This window comes from Beta vulgaris, chromosome 1 (genome assembly GCF_026745355.1).
Source record: "Beta vulgaris subsp. vulgaris cultivar EL10 chromosome 1, EL10.2, whole genome shotgun sequence".
Taxonomy (NCBI): domain Eukaryota; kingdom Viridiplantae; phylum Streptophyta; class Magnoliopsida; order Caryophyllales; family Amaranthaceae; genus Beta; species Beta vulgaris.
Window position 1 is genome coordinate 51286980 of NC_079202.1, and position 19083 is coordinate 51306062.

At 34.2% G+C, this 19083-nt stretch overlaps 2 protein-coding genes across 5 annotated transcripts; one reads left to right on the forward strand and one right to left on the reverse strand.

The window, feature by feature from the left end:
• Positions 1-1959: 1959 nt before the first annotated feature.
• On the reverse strand, positions 1960-7205 carry LOC104905498 (serine/arginine-rich splicing factor RS41). Of its 4 annotated transcripts, none has more exons than XM_010694065.4 (9): positions 7045-7205; positions 5781-5917; positions 4180-4292; positions 3676-3914; positions 3109-3387; positions 2941-3015; positions 2755-2829; positions 2586-2663; positions 1960-2416 (listed from the first exon to the last, which is right to left on the reverse strand). In XM_010694065.4, the coding sequence occupies exons 2-9, from the start codon at positions 5884-5886 to the stop codon at positions 2380-2382; spliced, it is 1002 nt and encodes a 333-aa protein (XP_010692367.2). In that variant the 5' UTR covers positions 5887-5917; positions 7045-7205; the 3' UTR covers positions 1960-2379. The 4 variants fall into 4 exon arrangements, with proteins under 4 accessions (XP_010692367.2, XP_019107717.2, XP_010692368.2 ...); XM_019252172.3 differs by lacking the exon at positions 7045-7205 and adding an exon at positions 4449-4686 and having other exon boundaries at positions 5781-5919; XM_010694066.4 differs by lacking the exon at positions 2941-3015.
• Positions 7206-16823: 9618 nt separating this feature from the next.
• LOC104905496 (E3 ubiquitin-protein ligase RING1) lies at positions 16824-19057 on the forward strand. Its single transcript, XM_010694064.4, has 3 exons — positions 16824-17552; positions 18157-18254; positions 18349-19057. Exons 1-3 carry the CDS (start codon positions 17397-17399, stop codon positions 18671-18673), a joined length of 579 nt encoding a protein of 192 aa, XP_010692366.2. The 5' UTR covers positions 16824-17396; the 3' UTR covers positions 18674-19057.
• Positions 19058-19083: the final 26 nt, after the last annotated feature.

The following is a 19083-nucleotide window of genomic DNA, read 5'->3' on the forward strand; positions in this document are numbered from 1 at the left end:
TTCATGTGGTCATTTCTAAAGTCACGGGTAGAAAGTGTATAATAATACTGATTTGTGAGAATATGTCTAATATTACAGCTAATGACATATATAAATAAGTCTTCTACAACCTAAGAGTGTCATGTATTTACAAAACAACTTCATAATTAACATAAAGGAGCATTTTTTGTCTTTCTGTGTAAAGTGCATCAAATGCTTTGTTTTTGGTTAAATATGTATAGGATTATTCTGTATTTCAATATGTCGTTCAAAGTTTATTAATTTAATATGGTATAGAGGTTAAACTCATTTGAGTTTCGAGAAGTACATAAGCTTATATTAAATCGAGTAGACGTAGAGAATCTTTTATATGCTTTTACTGTAGTTGGTATATAAACACGCTTATTAAACAAAAAAGTTCCCGTGCATTTTTGCACGGGTCCAAAAGCTAGTGAAGACTATATACTAGTAGGGGGAGTTCACTCATGGTACACTCGGGTGTACTATGAGCATGGTACACCCAGGGGTATTTTTGTAATAGATTAGAACTTCAGGTGCTCATTTGACACCAAATTTGCTCATATGGGCATTTTGCTCATTTACTCATTTGCTCATTTTGCTCATTTTGTAATAAAAATGTTTGCTCATTTTCTTAAATGAGTTGAAATGTTTGCTCATTTGTTCATTTTGCTCATTTGGAGAAAATAGTCTTGGGTGTACCATGAGCATGGTACACTCATATGTACTATAAATATTCTCCTAGTAGGGTTAAAATTTTAACAGCATATGTTTGTCATTTCATTACATAAACAGTAGCATGAGTTTTTCTTAAGAATATTACATATAAGCTCATACTACCGCTAATCACTACATCATATACCCTTCTTCTTTTTAATCTACACATTTTCCTTTTTGGTGTGTTTATTTTTAATCTACACATTATATTTTTCCTACTATTGTAGCATGTCTCATCTACTTTATCTTCTTTTTCCACCTATGTCATTCCTTTTTTAATGTTTTAACACATTAGTTTCTCTTTCTCTCACTTTTGGAGCTTCTCTCTCATATTTTTGTATTTTCTCCTTAATTCTCCTTCAAAGTAAAGTGGGTAAATTAAAAAGATACGAAAAGGAGTAATATCTAAGCCATTAATTTTTGTTCTTTTTCTAGATACAAACCATTCAATATCTCAATTTTATATAGTACTAATATGATGTCATCCCCATGAATTGCAATGCTCTAAATAACATGCTTATTAATCTACAAATTGGACTAAAAGAAATCAATCTATGCAAAAGTCAATATTACAATTTTCATGACAGGGTAAGTAGGACTTAGATCATTTGAAAAAAAGGTGGTAGATAATAAAATATTAACGGTCCATTTGGTCGTTATTGATAAATATCGGTAATAAAAATGAATTTTGAATATAATATCACAATGAAATTTGAGTCGATGTTTAGCATTTCACCTTTAAATTAAATCACTTGGAAAAAAGAAAGATGGTAGATAATAAAATACATTAACAGTTCACTTGGTTGTCATTGATAAATGATGGTAATAAAAATAAATTTTAAGTATAATATCACAAAAAAAATTGAGTCGATATTTAACATTGCCTTAAAATCTTAAAAAAATAGATTGTCAAAAATTCAAAAGATTAGTCGAATATTTTCCTGATAAACTATAGATCCCACGTGATACATTAGGGACACAAAAAAGTTGCATCTTTTTTCTGCACCTTCAACATTCACCTTTCTATAATTTAAAACTGAAAAGAAGGGATTTCGAATTTTGAACCTTTTCACAATATGAGTGAGACCATAGCCGTAAGCACAGATAACCAATACGCGTGCGACGGCAGCGTACCCACAACGTAACGTTGTTTCCTGTCGACTAATCTATGCATTGTTCACTGTGAACACTTTCTCTCTCCACAGGACCACCACAAATGAAAATATATTTAAACATGTAAAAAACTACTAACAAAAGAAAATTGTACACAAATATTGTAAACTTCTGAACAATTTCAAATCCATAGACCTAAAAAAGCTTGCGAGGGAAACCTAAATTATCTCTTAAGCAGCAACATTTGAAGGGTTCAGAAGAGCAGAAACAAAAATGAACTCTCCTATGAAGCATATCTAAAAAAACATCAAGCCTGAAACATAATTCAATTTCAATCCTAGAATAGCTGATACACGCATTTTTCACATATAGAGTAGTAGTATCTTTTTTCTAATTCCTAGAACCAACTCATCAATACTAAACATAAGCATCCATAGCTCTCCTCTAGAAACAGCGCTGCCAATTACCGACTTGAGTTCTCTCTTTGTCTTAGCTTCTCAACCTCTCTAGAGATTGTCTTCGCCAAATACTGACTTGATACCATCTCCTTGCTTAGGATCTTGATCTCTCTCGTGGTGGAGGAGACCGACTGCGTTAATAGTTAAGCACAAAGATATAAGTCCACGATTGAGGTGAAGAGAGAAAGATTCACATGATATACAAAAAAGTATAGTGAATGGTGGAGATTCAAATCTAGGACCTAGTACCCTCAACAGCAAGGAGAACTGAAGGTAATAAGGGAGAAAATGAGCACAAACCTACTGTATCTTCCTCCATTCGCAGGGCCTTCATCTCTAGCGTAATCAGGAGTTCCTCGAGCTTCAGGTTTGGAGCGACTGCATCAACAGACAAGTACTTACATATAGGCCTCCAATCAAGTTCACATAAAGAAAAATGGTCGTGGTCAGGTTGGTAATTGACACAAACCTATGGTGCCTTTCTTTAGCAGGGCTTTCATCTCTACCATAATCAGGAGTTCCTCGAGCTTCAGGTTTAGAGCGACTGCATCAACAGTTTAGAAACAGTTCAGGTGTACTACCATATAGGTCTGGAAGGTCCCTAGAAAAGGTTATAGAAAGAAAGATGAAATGAGGGTTGGAAATTAACACAAACCTGTGGTATCTTCCATTAGCAGGGCTTTCATCTCTACCATAATCAGGAGTTCCTCGACCTTCAGGTTTAGAGCGACTGAATTGACAGATTCACATATAGGTCCCCTATTAAGTTTGAAGAAAGAAAAACAAAGGTGGCCAGGTACTCGGGTTAGAGATAAACACAAACCTGTGGTATCTTCCATTAGCAGGGCTTTCATCTCTACCATACTCAGGACTACCTCTAGCTTCATGTTTGCCGCCACGGCCATAATCAGGGCTGCCTCTCTCCCTACGATATCCGTAGTCTGGACTACCCCTTTCCCTGCGGTATGGACTAGGAGATCTCTTACGGTAGCTTCCTCTCTCAGGAGAAAAGTCCCTGCCCCTTCTTTCAGGACTGTGACCATTACTCCGATCATCGTCTCGAATCGCATATTCCACAGTTATAACTCTGTCCATAAGCTTGCTACACATTGCAATCAATTAGACAACTATCAGAAGGTAACAAACAATTGGAATAGCTAGAATGCTAGATCAATAAAAACTATATTGAAAAATCATGGGATAATGTACATATGAAACACAATAACGAATAAATTGTATAACTCACTACGAATTTATGACCACACAATCAATCACGCCTGAATTTGGGACCCATAATAGCATATACTAGAAAACCATTTACAGCCAACAAGTATTTTTCAGCATAGAGACGAAGACGACAAACGATTCAAGATAATTAAAGTTTGCCAACCTCATGTTCGTAGCTTCCAGTGCCCTAGTAGCATCCTCCAGGGTTTCATACTGAATAAATGCAAAATTTCTCCTGATCCTTATGTTTGCTATTTTGCCATGTGCATCAAAGTGCCTTTCCAAGTCCTTGGATTTGGTATAGATAGGATCAAAATTGATGACAAACAGGGTTTTAGAAGGCTTGTCATTAGCTGCAGGTTTTCTTGCACCACCACCAGACCTTCGATTGTCACGTTCTTGCTGCAATTCAACATTAACATGTGTCAAAACCTATTTCAGACTGCTCAAAACAATAGCAATGCATAACAGGAACAAAACATAAAATCATGATTTCACATTGGACAGCAAAAAATAAAGATTTTTCGCTCTCCAATATAAATGGAATTAAAGTGGTAGTTGTCAACAATTCGTGCCAGAACGTAAATGTTACACAAGCGTTGATCATCAGCAACGGTAAATGAGTATGAACTGCAAAACGGCGTGCCAAACAAATGACAATTGTTACCTTAGTCCACTCAACCCGAAGTCGGCGCCCCTTCCTGCCAAACTCAGCTCGGTCAAGTCTTCTGATGGCGTCATCAGCGTCTTTCTCATCTTCCATATAAACAAATGCAAACCCTACGAATTTACAATATTAAGAAACCACAGCAGAGTAAATTTAGTTCTGTAAGCATAATTATCAACCATGAAGTCAGTTGTTACAACAGCGAATTGATGATCTATAAACCTGATGTGGGCATATATATTAGAAAGACTAGGAAGTAAAAACAACACCTGCTACTGTATGTGATGTCATCATGATTTTATTGTTGAAACATGTCAGGAATTGAGGACTGGACAAGGGGCATGATAAATGAAAAAGCAATGATTTGTCTCAGTAATATGTTCGTGCCAAGCGAATCAGATTGGCCCTTCAAGTAAAAATATATGAGGATGGTGCGTGGGCACAAGGCAGAAAGGAAATGCAGAGAATCCCATCCATCCATGAAAGATATGGATAATCCAAGAAATCCTGCGCCAAAGAAATTATTGAGTGCAGGTTTCTACACCTTGAAAAGATGCTTGTCTGAAAGGGAAACAATATACATATCTATCCAAAGAAAAGTATTTTTCAAGAAGCACATTGACCCTTTCAGCAAGCGTTGGTGTTATTCATAAGCAGGACAGGTCATCAATCACACTACTCCACCAAAAGCAGCATATGCCAACTTTGATAACAAAGAGAAACAGGAATGTAGCCATAGTTTACAGTCCGTGGTGCACTCATTTCTGATAACTGTAGACTCCTCTTGTTCCGATCTTCGTTCAGTTGACCACAGTCAATCCAAGAGGCAGCATCTCATCAAGCTGACAAGTAACATAGGTTAGACCTTATTCTAAAGCAATGGGTCTACGAGCTTCTGCAAGTTGCCTTCTGAGGGACGTATAAAGACAAAAGGGATCCATCACTTCGAAAGTCTAGACAGCAGAGCAAGCATCATGAAGACTGGAATAGACCAGCAAACCAGGAAATCCAGCAGCCCTCCAAGAAGAGGGGAAGCTACATCTAGAACATCTCTTGGTACATGTTGAAACTTCTAGCGATGCCACCCTTTAAAAGAGCCATAAACTGCCTTGGAGCACTGATGATGTTTACTCGCAACAGTCAATTTAAAGCATGTATTCACATCATATACTCAGCAAAAAACCATATCCTAAACCTACTGTGATAATGTATACACATGTATACAAGTGTCCAAATGTACATTCTATACCTATAAGTCAACAGCAATGCAAGAGTCCATATCTAATTTCATATACCCAAGAACATTTCAACTAAAATGAAAGTATGAAGCCATATACAATGAAGAAACTGAAACTAATACTTTTTTCTTAGCTTGATTTTCAAAGAGTGGAAATTAAAGGATAAATAATAAATTATAAAAGCAGTGATAAATGATAATCCGTGTTGGTGATTATAACATCAATAACAAAAACAACAGCCAGGCAACAATTCCACATTCTTATACACAAACAACAACTTTAAAAAAATCATCGAAGCCAACACAAATGAGTTCAAAAAAAAAAATGAACCTTAACATAGATTCAAGCCAACACAAAACTCACCAGACTTCATATCAACCCTTTCCACCCTTCCATATTTTTTAAAAAGCCGCTCGACCTCAGATTGCCGCGCATCATATTCCAAATTACCACAGAAGATAGCCCTCATCTTGCAGAGCTTCAAATCCGAGAATCTTTCTCTGGTTGGGGAGGTATAAACAAGGACAAGGAACATTAATTGCCAGAAGAAATATGAAGGAGAAAAGGAAATACGGTGAAAATCAAGAAAGTGACATAAAATCTAACAAGATTGACATTTCACCAACTTCCAAGGTAAAAAAAACACAAGATATGCAGAAGACAATACATGAATATGCATAACCGATAACATACATCAATTATTCAGTTGGATAATTACTTTGTAGATTCTATTTGCAACTTAAAAGAAACGACTTTCAAATGAATTTTGCAGGCTAACAAAGAGCAAGAAGAGACAAGAGAAGAAAAACAGTAGCAATGAGCTAGCTCCAGCATCAAATCTTGATAATATGAATCTCAAAAGTGAAATAATTACATAATACTGATATGCACTCTTGCTAAAAAAAACTCACAATGACAGGATATAATCTTCAAAAGAACTAAGCACTTGAATTCTATTTCCCCAAAAATACCCTAACTCAAAGTCTCAAACTTAGATACCTCAGTTTTCATGTCGATAACTACATTGCGAAACAAGCTTTCGAAAGCTAAACAGTTTCCATATATCAAATCTCAAATTGAAGTGCAGTAATTAGATTGGTCCAAATCCCTATCTACATTCAGCTTGACTGTCACATTATTTATCGACGATTTGAATACAAGCTTAAATATACCATCCAATTAGCTAAACTCTCCAAACAAAAGCAAAAGAAAAAAAGAACAAGATCAAATTACATAGCAGTGAAATCATCCAGCTAATAAAACTTTCTTCCAGCTTACAATCGTCAGATCAACAAATTCTTAATTCAAGCACCGCATAAAACTTAGGGTTTAAGACGTTTTCATTTCCGCAACCTGAAACTGACACAAAAACCCTAACCTAGATATCATACACTAAAAACAGCAACAAATCAATGAGCAAACATTTAAACACAACAAAAACGAAGAAAATCTAAATGAATCTAGATAGGTTATAAACCTCAAATTCCAAATAAAATGTAGAATAAACTCAAAAATATGATCCGCGAGCAGTTCGTAAAAATGCTTCGATATATGAAGATGACGAAATATACGAAGAAACTAGTAGTGGAATTAAGAGTATGATTGCGAAGAAGAGAGAGAAAAGTACCTTAAGTTTGGGTAATGAGTTCGCGAATTTCAGACAGATTTACAGAGGAGCAAGCAGATTTTTCTCTTCGATACTATTTCTTTCTTTCTTTCTGACCACTAGGGCTAGGTTTTTACTGTAAAGAAGAAAGTTGAAGAGTTCGTTCTATTACGTAGGGCTTGTTCCAATTTTAAGACACGCGTTTGGTACTAGGCTATCCAAATCCAATTCATCTCCGCGGATTCGGGTAAATACTAATGATGTTGGCGGAATTTGATCTTATGTTTTGAGCAATATTTTATCGATTTTTTCATCAAATACTCCTGACAAAAAAATTTATTCACCAAATACCATAGCTTTTTTCAAAATTCACCAGATATCCCTCACTTTAAAAAAATATTCACCAGATACCCCAAATTTTTTAAAAAATGACAAATAATACCCTTAATGACTAACGATGGTTAACTCCATTAGTCATTAGTGTTAATTAACCCTAAAAAATCCTAAAAAAACTCTAAGTAACCTAAAAAAATCCTAAACAACCTAACTAACCTAACCCCCTCTCTCTCCCCTAACCCCCCCCCAAGGCCCCAACAACCCCAGCCCCACCACCCAGCCCCCTTCCCTGCCAGTCGCGCCGCCCCCTCCCCTCTTTTCGCGTCGTTCGCGCTTCCCCTCCCCCTCCTTCCATCGCGCCTCCCCTTTCCGGCAGTCCCCTTCCCCTCCCTCATTCTCATCGCGCCTCCCCTCCCCCTCATGTGTAATCTTGTTAGATTCCCTGCAGGGTGTAGTTTCATAATATCAACTTTTTATATTTTTAATTAATAAGAAATTAAATATATCAAAGGTCAAAGGTTCGTCTTAAAAACCGTGTAAAAAAGAGATAAGCACTATCTCTATTATTTAAGGGAAGGCGGAGCAATGGTGTCCTCTTTTGAATGCCTATTTTGCCCCCCTTTCCATTCTAAATTATAAATTCACTTACAAATCAAAGGGGGCTTCAAACAAAAATACCAAAAATATAATCATAACAATCACTCACAAGTCAACTAAAATCATAAAATTGCACAATTTACGTTATGCAAATCACTAAAATGAGGAAATTTTATAAAAACTTAAAAATTCACTTACAAACTACAACTTATGAAAAAACTGACTTGAAATCAAAGTGTCCACTTTCTTTACAATTTATGAAGTACTGTATTTAATTCAAAAATCAACTAAAAGTTTATAATATTAGAAATCATAAATAAATTCAATTAAATTTCTATTTTGTTCATAGAATTTAACTTTGAAAAGTAAAAAAAAAAAAAAAAAAAAAAAAAAGAATGGTGAGAGACTTAAGTGACAGAAACTAAACCAATCAAATTTTACAACTAAAAATAATTATACTTAGTATGTCTAATGTTCAAATTTTGACTCTTATGCCGAAGAAAATCGAGTTTTTGTTTTGAAAAAAATTCAAGTACACATCGCGTGCAAAAAAATTCTAATAGAGGATTGTTAAACATCGCCCCATAATTACTTAAAATCGCCACGAAACTATTTTATTGGACTGTTTTACCCTTCTCCTTTTTTCACCGCCCACCACCTCCCACTATCTGCCATTACCTACGTCCTCCTGCCACCCGCCACCGCCCACCTCATCAACACCAACTCAATGTCGAAATTTTTTTTAACCATGGGCGAACGTCTCGTCTGGACATTCGCTCCATGGCCCGAACGTCGGGCCTGGACGTTCGGGCCATGTGACGTACGTCTGGCCTGGACGTTCCACCCATGGCCCAAACGTCCAAGCCCGACGTTCGGGCCATGGGGCGAACGTCCAGGTGAGACGTTCGCCCATGGTTTAAAAAAAAAATCGACATTGAGTTGCCTGGCCATGGTTGGCGATGGTGGCGAGAGAAAGGCGCCAGTAGGAGGTGAGAGAGAGGGCGATGGTCGTCAGAAAAAGGCCCGCGAAGGTGAGAAAAAGGCCGGCCGGCGAAGGAGAAAAAAAGGTCGGCGAAGGTGAGAGAAGGCCGGCGAAGGAGAGAGAAAGGCCGTGAAGGTGACTGAAAGGCCGGCGAAGGAGAGAGAAGGCCGGGGAAGGTGAGAAAGGCCGGCGAACTGGATCTGAAATTTGAGGTGAGAGAAAGGCTGCTGGTGGGGGATGGCAGGAGGTGAAGGGTGGTTGTTTTGGATCTGAAATTTGAGGTGAAAAGGTTACAAATGTAATTTTAATTATTTTTGTGGCGATTTTAAGTAATTGTGGGGGGTGAGGATTAGAAGTTCAGATTCTGATATTATAAGACAGAAGAGTATAAAATAAGGTGAACAAAATATACCTGAGAAAAGATCCCTAAATTTGACATTACTAAGTAGTAGTATATATATAAGATATCGATCAATGACATGAATTGGAAACGATGAATGGGAGACAATAGGCGGCGAATCCATAAGCATGCACGTTGTAGTCACTAGTCGACTATAAAATAAACTAATTAAGTACGTTACTTGTTTTTCTCGCACACGAAAAACACACCCAAAAATGAAAAATGGCGGACTCATCATCAGTTCACCCAGAAACATCCCATCATGATCAATTGATCATCATCACAAGCAGATTTAACCTCTGAAAGAGATCACCATTGATTACACCCCAGAAGTTTAATTTGCAATCATTGCACAGAAGCCAATGAATTGGCCATCACATTCGCTACCAGTATGGGACTTTCGGTGCTGAGATTCAGTTAAATACCAGTGGCCTTAATTTCATTATGTATTTACTCCATCTTCTTTGGAAGGAGATAAGTCACAAGATGAGATTGATTTTGAGTTTTTGGGTAAGGAATTAAGAGTATAAGACCATTCTTCACACTAATTTTTACACTTCTGGTATGTCGTCTCCCTTAATTCTCTGTCTTTTGATTTATTATAATATAATGTTCTTACTATTTCTTTTTTGGAACACTTGATGCTGAATTTTGATTACAATGGAATAGAACGGTTTCGAATGAGGTTAATTTGATTTACGTCACAAGATCTTTTTTAAGTTTAATATCTGTTCTATAATTTTGTCATCAACTTACATTTTATTTTGGAGTAGGAAAGATATAAGGCAAATGATGCATACGAAATTTGATACTTCATCCGTTTCAATTTAGTTGTGATACTTTTAAAATTAGGGACTCCTAAGTAATTGTTTTTTTTTTTTTTTTGTAGAGGAGAGAGATAGAGAAAGAAAATAAAAGGGTCCCATGTGATAGGAGATAGATAGAGAAAAGTAATTACCCAAAATAAAAGTGTCAACTAAATTGAAACTTCCTAAAATAAAAAGTGTCACACCTAAATTGAAACGGAGGAAGTATAACTCAATATAAGGTCTTATGCACCACCTTTTAAGTTCGCCAGTTAACTTGTATCCTTTTTAGGCTAGTTGGATATATTTGAGGTGGAGCTTGACGGTAAATCTACCCAGTACTCAGTGTACCTTTTTTTTGAGGGGAGTACTAATCAGTTTACTCACTGTACCTAATAATTAAGGCTCTGTTTGGCAACACATTTACGTCTTCTTAAAATGAGTAGGTGCTAAAAGTTTAAGTCACCTAAAGGGGTGTTTGGTTCACTAGTTTTAGGTATGAGGTATGGGTTTGGAATGAACAAAACCCATACTTAGTGTTTGTTTAATTTATTTCTAAATTTCAAACCCATACCTCAAACCCATAAGGTATGGGGTTTAGAAACCCATGGGGGGAGGTGGGTATGGATCATACCTTACCTCTAGGTATCAAATGAAAGAAGATTTTTCATTCCTAAATGAAACCAAACACAAGGTATTAAGTATCAAGTTGCAAACCCATACCACTTTGATTTCATTCCTGATTCTAAACCCATACCATTATATGAACCAGACGCTCCCTATAATAAAGAGTCGTATTTGGGGTAATAGCTTAAATAACATTTCAGCTCAAAAATTGACTAAAATTGAGTTGCTATCAAATATAGCATCTCAATTTAAGGTGCTGAAATTTTAACATAATGATATTATCGATTTAACTTTTTAGATAAACAACCATATGTACTCTCCTCTCATTCACCCAATCAAAATGAGACATTAAGGAATAAAAATGTATGTTTCAAGACTTGAATACATGACCTCTCATTTAATATGCTAATGCACTAACCAACTACGCTACAATACTCATGTTGGTCTTTGTGAGAGATTTTTTTTAAAGATAAGATACTATTTCTATTTTTGAAGAATTTACATGCACATTGGTAAATAATCCGGGCTTATCGCCCGGGACAAGAACTAGTTAAACCTTATCTCTATTATATAAGGGAAGAGGGGAGCAATGATGTCCTCTTTTGAAACGCCTATTTTCCCCCCTTCCCTTTCTAAATTACAAAAGGAATGTCAACATCAAAATCGGCACTCAAATAAAACTACCGAAAATAAATTTACAACACTCACTCACAAATCACTTAAAAGAAGAAACTTTACAATTCACCCATACAATTGAGAAAATCACGTTATAAAAATCACACAAATCACTCAAATAATCAGGAAACTTTGTTAAAACTTAAAATTAACATACACAAACTACTAATAACCTAGAACGTCAATACATACAAAAATTTTACAAAAATTTACTTACAAATCACTATTCTCAAGAATCATTCACAATTAATGGTGGGTCATGATAAAAAAAATAGAGGTGTATTTGTATTGAAATCGAATTTAGAAGTTAGACAAGGAAAAAAATTATTTACTTTTTATAGTGTTTCCATATAGAATGAAACTTTTACATATATTTGGACTTATTTTTTTCTATTATATAATAGCGATTAATTATCAAGGTAAAAAAGTTTATGTAAAATATCATTCAAGAATTAAAGTACAACATATCTCTATTATATAAGGGAAAGGGGGAGCTATGGTGTTCCCGAATGAAGAGACTATGTTACCTCCTTCCCATTCTAAATTACAAATTCACTTACAAATCAAAGGGGGCTTCAAACAAAAATATCAAAAATATAATTATAATAATCACTCACAAGTCAACTAAAATTATAAAATTGCATAATTTACGTTATGAAAATCACTAAAATGAGGAAACTTTGCAAAAACTTAAAAATTCACTTACAAACTACAACCTATGAAAAAATTGACTTGAAATCAAAGTGTCTACTTTCTTTACACTTTATGAAGTATTGTACTTGATTCAAAAATCAACTAAAAAATTATAATATTAGAAATCATAAATAAATTCAATAAAATTTCTATTTTGTTCATAGAATTTAACTTTGAAAAGTAAAAAGAAAAAACAAAACAAAAAGAATGGTGAGAGACTTAAGTGACAAAAACTAAACCAATCAAATTTTGCAACTAAAAACAATTATACTTCGTATGTCTAATGTTCAAATTTTGACTCTTATGCCGAAGAAAATCGAGTTTCTGTTTTGAAAAAAATTCAAGCACGCATCGCGTGCAAAAAATTATAGTTAGTCATTAATAGAGCTTATTTGAACTAAACTGAACTTATATGACCTTATTTTTGCTGAAGTGAACTTATATGGAGTTATTAATCCTTAGTAAAGCTTATTTAATTTTTTTTCTTCTAATAAGGAATGAGAATAAGGTGAACATAACTGTCCCAAATCACCCAATAATGTTATGGATTACTTTCTAAATTAAAGCTAATAGTAAACTATGCGTTAATACTTCTATTATAAGAGAGGATATTAATGATCCAATATGTATATGCAAAACCGTAATGTTACGATTAACACCAAGAAAGACATATTAATGGGTGATCTATTGGAAATATGGTTCATTTTCCTTCTCTTTGCTAGGAGTAGCTAGTGGCAATGTGACATGACATCTCAAATACCTCTTCCGTTCTGAAATAAATAAAACGCTTCTATCAAAAAATTCTCATTTAAATGATAGAACCATTTCATTTATTTTACAACACAAGAAGTATAAAATAATCTAATGCAAACCAAAATAATTATTTTTCTATAACTAGCGGTTCACCTTTTCGGTCTTTACTAGACCTAGCTAAACTAGTACTAGTGCATCGTAGCTTCTTATGGTCTTGTGGTATCATTGATAGACGGTAATAGATGATGGTAATGAATAATATTCCGAGTTTTTTTTTTTGTAATAGATGACTTGTCTAATTAGAATTTACTATTAGGAAATAGGTTCATTTCCTTAGTATATTCTTTTTCTTTTTTTCTAGAAAAGGGGAGTAACTAAGACACAAGAATTATTTATACTAACACTAAAAGTCTATAAAAATAGACGTAGTTACTAAATGGATTAAACTAGTCATCGAAAGAAATTAACATAGTCACTATTGGGCTAATTCTCTTTTTAATATTAAACTTACCATTGCCTAATCTTAATTTAAAAGTAGCCGGTTTCTTATAAGACAAACTCGATTAGAAACTAGTGTTTATATATTCATTAGTTTGGGATGCTAGTTAGTAGGAGCGCTGATAAGCGCATACCCGGTATTTGTAAATACCGGGGAAAGTTGTAAATAAATACAACTTTTCCTTTATTTTTTGTTTTTTTTTGGGTTTTTACTTACATATATTCATGATCTGATTCACATTGTAGTTGATCTGATTCATATAATAGTTGATCTGATTTCTCTCCAACATGATCAGAGTTGTTTAAGTCAACTTTTTTTGTCTTTTTCTGACAAAATTACTAACATACCCCGGTATGGACACTGTTGGCCCATAGCCCCATACCAGGTATGCGCATATACTTTCTCTAGTTAGTAGTTACTGGTTACATCGACAATGCGAGGTGGACCGCTCCTTATATAGGCTGCGATGTGATTGTGCCATATGTTTGCCGTTACATTACAGGAATGTTCATGTGCCTCTTGAAACTGCACTAAGGTAGTGTTTGGAAACTTGTATTTCATTTCAAATAATGGAATTGAAATCTTGAATTTAAAGTTTGTATTTCAATTCCTAATCATTGTTTTGTAAAGGGGGTTTGATAGAGGAGAGAGAAATAGAGGTTTAATGGAGGAGAGAGAAAAAGTGTGGGTTTATTAAAGGAGAGAGAAATAAATATTAGAAAGAAAATGAGTGAAGTTGAGATATAGATACTCATGAAGTTGGGATATGTATGGGGAGAGAATTTCAAATGACAAGGTAATAGCTTGAATTTCAAATTCCACTAATATAAGTTTTTGATAAGAATTTGAACAAATTCCATGATTTCAAATTCCATGCCATCCAAACACTAGATTTCATCCAAATCCAGGATTTGAAATGAAATCTTGCTATCCAAACATAGCATAATGGAATTACATTACATTACATTGGACTTTCCTCTTTATTTATGTTTTAGGGCCTCTTTTTTATCTTCAAATGGAGTTTTGTCTTTGTTATCCTTGCAAGTTAGAAGTCTGAGTTTAATCCTTGTTGCTAGGTATGATGATTTTCTAAGCGTAAGCTACAGTAGATTTTGTTAAATTGTTGTCTAAACTCTCAAGCAGTGGCGGATCTAGAAAAAAAAAAATTATTGGTGTCAAAGTGTAATTATTAAATTTTATTGATGTTAAATGGTCAATTTTTCAGGATAATTTTCAAAAAATCGAAATTTTTAAAAGGAATTTTTGCAATTTTACCAATTCAAGTAGAGTCAAGTAACCTCACTTGTTCTTAAGTGGATCCGTGCTCTCAAGCAACTTTGTACTGAAGGAATTTTTGAAACTACGAGTAGCATTGTCAATGGACATCTCACATTAACTCAAATCTGGTGATAATTCAACATAGATATAGATCAGAGTTTAAATTAAACTTTTAGTTTCGGGTTCAAAAAGTTTGTATTCAAAACTTGAAGTATGATGTGGGTTTTGATCGAATTTTCAAGTTATGTAGTAAACTTACGAAGTATAATTGTTAGCCTTTGATATACAACAAGGGTTCATGAACAATATTTCTTGATTAGGAGTGCAATGGAATCCTGATAAGAAATTAATTTATTGTTTTTGCTTTTACCTATTACTGTATAGACTGTAGCATTAGTGAGAAAATGGTCGACTAATCATTGATTTGACTCACTTAATTATAATTTTTTGAGGGGAGACTCACTTAATTAATTAGCAACTTTACTCCTCGTTAACTAGGTGCTACTCTACTGTCAAAAAAAAAAAAAACTAGGTGCTACTCTAGTATTTTTTGATAAGAAACTAGGTGCTACTTTTGTACAATATTAAAAGTAAAAATTATCATTTCAAACAAGATTTATTATTAGGAGGTCAAATTCTCAAAATAAGAAATATATGCAAAATCACACAAAAGTAAAGGTCAAATTCTCAAAATCATTCATATTTTCTAATCATCTCCAATCAAGCTTAAATTTTCCGTGGAATCTAAATCCTTGTTATAAGGGCTCGTTTGTCATCGTTTTTTGTTTTCAATTTTCTGTTTTTTTGAAAACTAAAAACCAAAAACAGGAAACTAGAAAAAGTGGTTTTCACTTTTTAGTTGTCAGTTTTCGAAATTATTATGTTCCCAATAAATTTGACTAATTTTTCATTCATTATAGAACATATATCATATGACTTTGGAAATCAAAAAACCAAAAAACAGAAAACTACAGTAATACCGAACGGGCCCTAAGTTTTTATGAATTTCGTAACAACTACAGTTTTATTGTCCGAACTTCTGATTTATATACTATCCTATTTTCTTGAATTCTCTTGAGCATTCATGAGGTAGTTACAACTAAATTCATGATCTTGATTCCTCTTGTTATTATTAATTCAATGTTTAGGCGCTTATGTTTTCTATGATTGAATGATTAACTGAGTTCCTCTATTGACATATATACTTACTGATTTTTTGCACCATATATGTTTTCTGTGATGGAATGATTATCCGATTTCCTCTCTTTCTTTCTATATCAATTCTCTCCCCAGAAATTTCAAAGAGTAAAGTTTCTTTCCATCTCATACTTTGACAAAGACTCGTGTAGTCGTGTGAGTCTATACCTTTACCCATAAGGTCACAAATGCTTTTGTGTGAGGGTTTTTTGGGGGAACAAATAGGTGAATAAGCTTAGCACACAAACACGCCAAAATGCGTTATCCTTTGAGAGTTTTTGTTATACTTACCCCTTGGATACTCTATGAAGATTGCAAAGCCGCGGAATAAACATAATACAAAGTCAAGATGTGGTTCCAAGCTCTAACTAAACTAATCTATCACCTTTAAGAGGATCCATACTCCCACCTTTGAATTTTTTTTTTTTAGGAAAAGGATCCATGCTCACTTTAAGTATGAACTATGAAGCTAGACCATTTTTCTATTTGGAGATAATATACCCATCTATTGAAAAGCATAAATTCTCATATGAAACATCCTAATAATAAAATTATAAGTGGATTGAGCAACAATTTCCCAATTGCAAATAATTGAGCAACAACAAGAATGAATCATTAGAATCACTTATGTAAGGTGTCCCTAGAGCACCATGTCACAGTCACACTCAATTCTAAAGCATTAAACACTAAAACACACCAACTTCATACACAAAGAAAGTGGCAATACTTGCATATGATTCTCCTTCTTCCCACCACACTTCATTTCATACCAATAATAAATTAAAGAAAAGAGAAGCAACCTCACCTTACACTCAACCGTTGTGATTTTGTGACACTTAATTTAAAAAATCTAACAGCAAATATATACAAACAAACAAATTTAAGGGTCCCTCTTTTTTTACAGGTGTAGCTTCCAGAAAAATAAGATAAAATAGATTCCAAAATCCTAATATAATGGATAAGCAAAGAAAATAAAACGACCTGTTTCACTCATTTCTCACAGTAGTACAGTAACACAGCTTTTGTTTTCTTTCTCTGTCTCTTTCACAAATCCCAGAAATTGATAATTGATTTTACCCCATGTGGAATTTCAGCTCAATTCAACTCAAATTGATTAGGATTCCAAATGGGTAGTTCCCTTTTTAGCTTTTATTTGATTGAATCAAATCCTACCTTTTCTGGGTTCTTGCAATATCTTTTTACCATATTTATATGATATTGAAATTTTGTTTTGTTATCTTCAATTGGAAATTCAAAAAATAAAAAAAATAACCCAGATTTTATTTTCTTTTCATTTTTTTTGGGTTTTTAGTTCTTTATGGAATTGGGTTTATCAAAAAGTTTGAATCTTTGTTGTTTTCATTAGCTAAGTAATTATGATTAGGTTGTGCTATTTGTGGAAAAATCTTCAAGTTTTGATTGATCTTGATTTGTTATGTGGGTTTGTGCTGTATGCTATTGAACATCTGGTTAACACTCAATTAACACTTTCTGCTCATTTGATTTAAGTCAAAGGAAGTGTTTTGACAAATGATGTATGACATCAATTTGATTACAACTATAATTGGATTTGGGATGAGCTCCATTTTCATAATGTTTATATGCACAAGGCTAATATGTAGGAGGCTTCAAGTGACAGATTCCAGAAGAAGTGCTGATACCGAACCCGAAATCGATGTTGAGCAGGTATAAATCTATCTTCTTCTTGATTCTTATGCAAAGTTTGTTTCCTTAATTTTTATAGCAATGTATTGGGGATTTAAGTGAATCATGCCATGATTATTGACATGTTTTTGTGAAGTTTACATGTGCTCTTCATTTGATTCTTACTATATGGAATTAAATTTTGCCAATTAATACTGATTTTTGCTCATTAAAACTGGTCTTTATGAATCAAAACTGATATATGCTGATTAATGATTATAATTGAAGTGTATTGATACTTAGTTTTACTGGGTCTAATGGTCCATGTCATTAGCTCGCAATAGTTATGCTGACTGTTCTCATGGATGATTTGTTGAAACATGCTGAGATTTACATTTGTCAAGCTGCCTATCAATTACCAGTATATATATGTATATAGTCGGTTTGTAAGATACTAAGATTCAGTACTTGATTCTAGTTTATGTTATTATCCTTGAACATGGAGTACCTTATAAGTTAGAAATGTGCTTTTACTAGTTTAGCATTTGTAATTGGTAGGATTTGGTAGAATGGCGATTTTTGCAACATTCGACTTTACTTAGTTTGATGGTCTATAACGCTTCTGTTCTGTCCTTTTTTGTGATAGCCAGAACAAAGGACTGATGGTCTTGAACCCTTTGTGGTTGCTGCGATACCCACGATGAAGTTTCATCGGGATGCATTTAGCTCTGCCGAAGATTCTCAGTAAGTATCATTGTCGCCAAAGCGCTAAATATTCATGTCATCAGGGAAATATCACAAGAGAAGTCTCTAAAAACCGTCTTTTGTGCATGAACAGGTGTTCAATTTGCTTAGGGGAGTATCAAGAAAAAGAAGTCTTAAGAATTATGCCCAAATGTGGCCATAGTTTTCATCTTTCCTGCATTGATCCCTGGCTGATGAAGCAATCTACTTGTCCTGTTTGTCGTCTGCCCTTGAAACATTCTTTTGACCCAAAGCACACAAGGTTGGATGATGATTTCGAAGAGGGTTTAATTCAGTTGTCGGTACCTGATTCGAGGCATTCAGCAGGCTATATCAGCAGCCAACAGCATCACCAATCAACATCTAGCAACCCAGAATTCAATTTGGATGGAGATTCAGAGCCTAGGAATGTAGTATAAAAGGAATTGGTCCTTCCTATCTCTGGTTTAACATCATTGATCTTCAGGATCATCAGAAGCAACCTTATGCAAGAACCTTTCTTAACAAAAGCGAAAGATGGGTTTTCTTTGGGGGTTGTTCAAGGCATGAACGTTAGAGAGTGTGAATAGTATCTTACAGTTACAGGTAGAATTTCTTGTCAAATATTCATTGTGCTTCGAGTTTGATTGTTAAAATGTGTGAATTTTCTTAACATGATTTGAAGGAAATTTTCCAATAGCGTAAAAGAGAAAGAGTCTGTTGATCATCAAACAATTCATGTAACAGATGCACTAGATTGGTTTGAATATGTGTACACGAATCCTATCTGAAAATCTTAATCGAAGAGTTTTCTGAACCTGGAATTAGTAATTCTTTTTTATCTTATAGA